Here is a 6601-nt window from a genome sequence, read left to right as displayed (position 1 = left end):
AAAATATGTGAAGGGAAATTGGAAGCTCTAAGAATGTCTACAGAGGCACCGTGCTACTTCTCTCCTTGCTCCAGATACCATCGTGAAACCTCCTCTTTACAGTTCGGTCAGTGCTGGTCAAGAAGAGACTGCTGAGATATTTAAGGCACTTCATTCTGAAGGATACGCTTTACGCCACTCACTACTCAATCATAGGCTGCTACCGAGAAATTCCATTCAATAACCTGGCGTGTAACACTATATATCACCTGTATAAAACATATAGACGGGATACATGTAACGCTACAGTTATTGCATAGGGCTACGCAAGTAGGAAATCACAAAAACTAACTTTACAATGTTGCCACTTCGTTAAAACATTGTTATCAAGTAATTTGCCAATACAGTATTTCCCTCTTTAAGAAGAATCCAGCCAGTTTACTGAAATAAATCCCAATTTAAATGACCATCGTGGGCATAGTAAATGCTGTGGTTATCAGTCTTCAAGAATATAGTTATTTTCATATTCCTAGAAATGCATATGTAAGTATTTTTTCTAGAAAGCCTGGTTTTTAACCTATTAATACTATATCTTAAATGTGTTCAAAAACAGTTTCAAGTGATACTGGAATATACAAAATGTTTGCAAAGCTCTCTTTGAACACAAGACCTTGCGTAAAAGTAGTCTTTCGTGGGTGTACAAAGAATGCGGAGAACCACCAGTGAGTTGTAAAAATATTGAAGACTCACCATTTCAAGATGCATATTCTTACAAAGTAATACAAACATTGAAAAAAATGATGGTAATAAAGAATCTATACAATCGAAAAGACTAAAACATAATTTTCTTTTTTTTTTTTTTTTTTTTTTGTTTTTTTTTACCCTAACCCTAACCCTAACCCTAACCCTAACCCTAACCCTAACCCTAACCCTAAACCCTAACCCTAACCCTAACCCTAACCCTAACCCCTAACCCTAACCCTAAACCCTAACCCTAACCCTAACCCTAACCCTAACCCTAACCCTAACCCTAACCCCCTAACCCTAACCCCCTAACCCTAACCCTAACCCTAACCCTAACCCTAACCCTAACCTTAACCCCTAACCCCTAACCCTAACCCTAACCCTAACCCTAACCCTAACCCTAAACCCTAACCCTAACCCTAACCCTAACCCTAACCCTAACCCCTAACCCTAACCCTAACCCTAACCCTAACCCTAACCCTAACCCTAACCCCTAACCCCTAACCCTAACCCTAACCCTAACCCTAACCCTAACCCTAACCCTAACCCTAAAAAAACATAATTTAAAAATAAAAAATAGTAAAGCCAATTAGAAATGCGCCCAGTTCGGTTGTCTTTATCAAAAGCAAAAATGTAAAAAAAACAAAAAACAAAAAACAAAAAAAACCAAAAAAAGGAAGCAAACTTCCCATGCTCCTCAATATTTTACCCAGAGAAGACATTCATTTCTGCTTCAAAATAAAACACATCTTATGAAAAATTGAATCATACTTATTATGAGGAAAACTGTAACTGTGCCCAATAAAAGCCAGAAAGGTCAGATCCTATGTTTCATGCCTCGGTCTAATAACTCCCTTCAGTTTTGGTTTAGCATAAGTCACATTTTCTAACCAGACAATCCTCATGAAAATTTACTGATATATTTGTCTTTATGTGATGTATTCTTCTTTTAAGTAGTTTTCAGTACAAAGACTAACTGATGCTGGGAGGGCCCTGTGTCTTTAAGGCGGGACCAGGGAATCAATGTATTCATAAACGTGGGAAAGGCTTGGATGTCTTTTCCACTCTTCTCTTCTCTTCGTCATCCATCATCTTCGTTCTCTTCTTTTGGTTGCTTTACATTCGTGTAATTACACTTTGTATGTTAATTTCCAAGGAGGTCACAGACAGACAAAGCTCACAGCAAGCTTAGTTTTCCCCTGAATGAAAATGGACAGACACTTCTCTGAAGCAAATGTCCCCTTGCTCAGAAAGCTCACACTTCGAGAAATCAGTTCACAGATACTGCACGCTGATGGTACAATACTTTGGAGGCCTTTGTAGTTGTAAAATAGAATATACAAGTCTGGCTCACAAAATTCTAAAAATAAAATATATCCTGGGCTACTGATAAAGCACGAAAAATTCATATTAAAGGAAAATTATCAAGAAAACGTCTTCAGGTAAATTATGAAGTCTACTGAAGAAAAGAGGAAGCAGTTTGTGCAGGGGCAGAGCAAGGAGGGCTCGCTAACACGCATGCTCTGTTTCTTCTGCGCTCATACTGCTCCTCCGGCTACTTGTTTTAGAAGCTCCTGGGGACACTGATGACAGCAGCGGGTCAGTGACACCAACAGGCGAGAGGGCATCGTCCATCAGGATGTCTTCCAAGTTGGAGCCCATCTTCCTGGGGATGCTATAGGCCGGGCTGCTCTCAGGCACGGTGCCGAGGTTATTGGTGAACGTGATGGTACCGTCCGTGAGATCCAGGGTCATTGTACATGTCAGGTCTGTCTGGTGCTGCACAAGTTCCTGGCTGCAGTTCTCAAGAACCGGTTCTTGCTTGATGATCCGGTTCACCAGATCAGGTGAGCAGAGACCGGTAGATGGGATAAGGGAAAGTCCGTGCGCTCTAGCCTGCATCTCAAGCTCCTGGACTCGGAGCAGCAGATGCCGGTTAGCGTGTTCCAGCTTCTTCTGCCGGTTCTCAAGGTCCTTGGCACGTTGCTGCTCTCGCTGCAACTTTCGGATGTAGTCCACGGAGGCCTTTAGAATGGTTCCCTTGTTCCACCGCATGTCCGGATCATTTGACTTGGGAATCAAAGTACCTAGTTCTTTAATGCGGTCATTTATGTTAAATCTTCTTCTTCGTTCAATCAAGTTGTGATTGTCCTTTTTTTGCCTCTCTTTGGCCAATGCTCTTGCTTCAGACTCTGTGAGCTCCCTTTTTATGTTAGGAAGGTTGGCTGGGCAAGAGTTGCTGATGGTGAGGCCCGGGGGTGGCAGGCCCTGGTTGCTGTATAGGTCGATCAAATTTCCGGAAACAGGTAACGTATTTGCCATTTGCAAGGCTGGATCCATCAAGCCCAAGATTTCTTCATTATAACTTGATTCCAGGCTGATGATATCATCGATTACATCATCCATCTGCATGCACGACGCTCGAGAGTGCGTGTTCATACCTGGGCACTCACTCTCTGCCCTGCTCTGCTCTTCAAACTTATAAAACGCCTCTTTTTCACAGTTGGAGTTAAGAGTGAGCATAGCCATGGGGCTGTTGGGTGCGCTGCTCCCCGGCACTGGTGGCATGGCGTGGTCGCCAGGCTGGTTTGGACATGGTGAGCTCAGGACTTGGCTGGCATGTTTATTTGCTAACGTGGTAGAAAGGTACTGCTTTACCTGGTGCCTCTGGGCTTGCTGTATGTGGTACTTGGTGGGGTTTTCCAGGTGGGTCTGCACCTTGAGGACTTCCATCGGCACCTGGGTGGCAGAGGGAAGGGTGGTGGGCACGCTGACGTTGATGGCTGGTGTCTGGCTCACGGGTACTCGCTGTTGCATGAACTGGGCTGCTTGCAGCTTCTGCTGCTGTTCCCTGCGCTCCTGCTCCTGCATCTGCTCACGCATGAGTTGCTGGCGTAGCAAGATGCGTGATGTCATACTGGAGGAGCTTAAAGGAGGCTTGGAGGCCCCAGGATGCTCTGCCGAACTGCTGCTCTTCAGAGGTTGACTTTTGAGTTCGTAATAGGTTTTGGGTTCTTCGTGAAACTCCTCCCCGACTTCGAAATCCGCCACGATCCCAGATTCTGACTGCATGGCTCCCGCTTGCCCGCCTTCCACTGCTTGGAAACACCTGCCGAAGATGGGGGGACTTGGGTCCCCCAGCCACTTGCCCCGCGCAGAGCCGCTAAGCCCGCTAGCCGGCCGCCCGCCCCGGCGCGGTGAGTTTACACTCACACCAGGGCGGGAGGGCAACAGAAAATTTAAATTGAAAGTCATAGGTTATAATCCTTAGCAAACACACAAAAGTAGGTGTGGGAACCATGTAACTAAAAATCACAGAAAAAACCTAGCACTCACTGAGGCAGGCGGATCTCTGAGTTCAAGGCCAGCCTGGTCTACAAGAGCTAGTTCCAGGACAGGCTCTAGAAACTACAGGGAAACCCTGTCTCAAAAAAACAAACAAACAAAAAAAATTATGTGCACTTATATTCTCTGTGTACATTTTAATTTCTATCATTGATTTTGCTCCCCTTCTTTCTACCCCACCTTTTACTGCTTTTCTCCTTTTTACCCACCAGCTTGGTTCACAGGATTTTTTCACAGTACCTTGTCAGGTTCACACTCAGTGCAGTGTCCTGAAGGCTCAAGGAGCTAGGTTGAGTCCATTTGTTGTGACCCACGTAGCAACCTCACGAATCCTTCTTGTCTACTTTTTGTAAAAGCTCAATAACTAGTTTCTGTGAATTCCCTCTGCCTCCCTTTCCAGTTTAAACTCGTGTGAAGAAAACAACAATTTTAGTATTGGAACGGTTCTTTCTTGAAATGGTAAGCCCACAGGTCATATAAATACTCTTGTGGGAACAGGTCTGTCTCATTTTTGAGGCCTTATTTTATAACCAGCCCATTTTTCTCATATTTTCTGACTTACATAAAGTGCTTCTAATGAGATATTTTAGTAACTACAAAAAGCTATGGGGATTTAACTCCAGTGGTTATTGGATTTGATGTTTTTAAAACTGTGGGTTTTTTGCCCCTCATTTACAGAAACAGTGATTATAGTCTGCATGCAACACAATTGAACTCAGAATAGCACTGGGTGCTTGTTAGAAACACAGATTTGAGGTCTATGTTCTCCTTTTGACATCTTAAGCACTCAGTACAGAGTCTGTGCATTTATACAATGCTTCCAGGGTAGTTCTGATTAAGAAAGAGTTGAGATCTGAATCACTGGATACATCCTTATATACCAACTGTCCCCTGTGGCTTTTTTGGTTTGTTTTCATTTATATCAGAAAGTTTGCCTGTTATGTAGCAACATCTCTGCCTCACATTTCACTATTTTGCATCTGGCTTGCTAGTCATTGTGCTTGCTAGTTATTTTGATTCTGATGAAATGTTACTATACTGATATTTGTTGTGCCCAAAATCAGTTTCCACGTTTACTTTTTCTCCTCTCATTTTCATTACTGTTTTCAGCCATGACTTATTAGCTTATGAAATTCATTATTGTGTGTGTGTGTGTGTGTATATATATATATATATATATATATATACATATGCCATCAATATATTGTTTCTCATTGATGATACATGGCCTTTCTTTATTAAAAATTAAAGGATTTCCTAAAAATATGGAACATATTACTAAATTGCTAAAAAGAAATAAAGCTATTATAGTTTGGTTACTTGAATAAGAGATTTTTTGATAGATTAAAAAAAAACCTCTAAAATATATAAGGAACTCAAGAGACTAGACGGTAAAATGCCAATTAACCCAATTAAAAAATGGGGCGCTGAACTGAACAGAGAATTCTCAACAGATGAAGTTCGAATGGCCAAAAGACACTTAAGGTCATGCTCAACCTCCCTAGCTATCAGGGAAATGCAAATCAAAACAACTTTGAGATATCATCTTACACCTGTCAGATTGGCTAAAATCCAAAACACCAATAATAACCTTTGCTGGAGAGGTTGTGGGGTAAGGGGTACACTCATCCATTGCTGGTGGGAATGCAAACTTGTGCAACCACTTTGGAAAGCAGTGTGGCGGTTTCTCAGGAAATTTGGGATCAACCTACCCCAGGACCCAGCAATTCCACTATTGGGAATCTACCCAAGAGATGCCCAATCATACAACAAAAGCATATGCTCATCTATGTTCATAGCAGCATTATTTGTAATAGCCAGATCCTGGAAACAACCTAGATGCCCTTCAGTGGAAGAATGGATGAAGAAACTGTGGAATATATACATGCTAGAATACTACTCAGCGGTAAAAAACAATGACATCTTGAATTTTGCAGGCAAATGGATGGAAATAGAAAACACTATTCTGAGTGAGGTAACCCAGACCCAAAAAGATGAATATGGGATGTACTCACTCATAATCGGTTTCTAGCCATAATTAAAGGACATCGAGCCTATAAATTTGGGATCCTTGAGAAGATAATAAGAAGGTGAACTCCCAAAAAAAGATAAAGTAATCCTCCTGGATATTGGAAGTAGACACGATCGCCAGGCAAAATTGGGAACTTGAGGGTTAGGCAAGACTGGGCCAAGGGAAGATGGGGAGAGAAAAGTGTGAAGGGGAGAACGGGGGGAGCTCGGAGGAATGGGGTGCTTGTGATATAGGAAGTGTGGATATGGGAGCAGGGAAGCATATATCTTAATTTAAGGAGCTACCTGAGGGTTGTCAAGAGACTTGACCCTAGAGGGGTTCCCAGGTTTCCAGGGAGATGCCCCCAGTTAGTTCCTTGGGCAGCTGAGGAGAGGGAGCCTGAAAAGACCAGTTCCTATAGCCATACTGATGAATTTCTTGCATATCACCATAGAACCTCCACCTGATGATAGATGAAGAAAATGACAGAGCCCCACATTGGAGCACCGGACTGAGCTCCCA

The 6601-nt window shown here is 42.8% G+C and overlaps 1 protein-coding gene across 1 annotated transcript; it reads right to left on the bottom strand.

The window, feature by feature from the left end:
• Positions 1–1313: 1313 nt before the first annotated feature.
• LOC119826419 (microphthalmia-associated transcription factor-like) lies at positions 1314–3795 on the bottom strand. The gene has a single exon (XM_038347728.1). It carries the CDS (start codon positions 3793–3795, stop codon positions 2233–2235), a length of 1563 nt encoding a protein of 520 aa, XP_038203656.1. The 3' UTR covers positions 1314–2232.
• Between the last annotated feature and the right edge of the window lie 2806 nt (positions 3796–6601).

The sequence above is a fragment of the Arvicola amphibius genome, chromosome 11 (genome assembly GCF_903992535.2).
Source record: "Arvicola amphibius chromosome 11, mArvAmp1.2, whole genome shotgun sequence".
NCBI lineage: Eukaryota > Metazoa > Chordata > Mammalia > Rodentia > Cricetidae > Arvicola > Arvicola amphibius.
The sequence above is the reverse complement of the archived record's forward strand: the minus strand, read 5'-3'. Positions and strand labels throughout refer to the sequence as shown.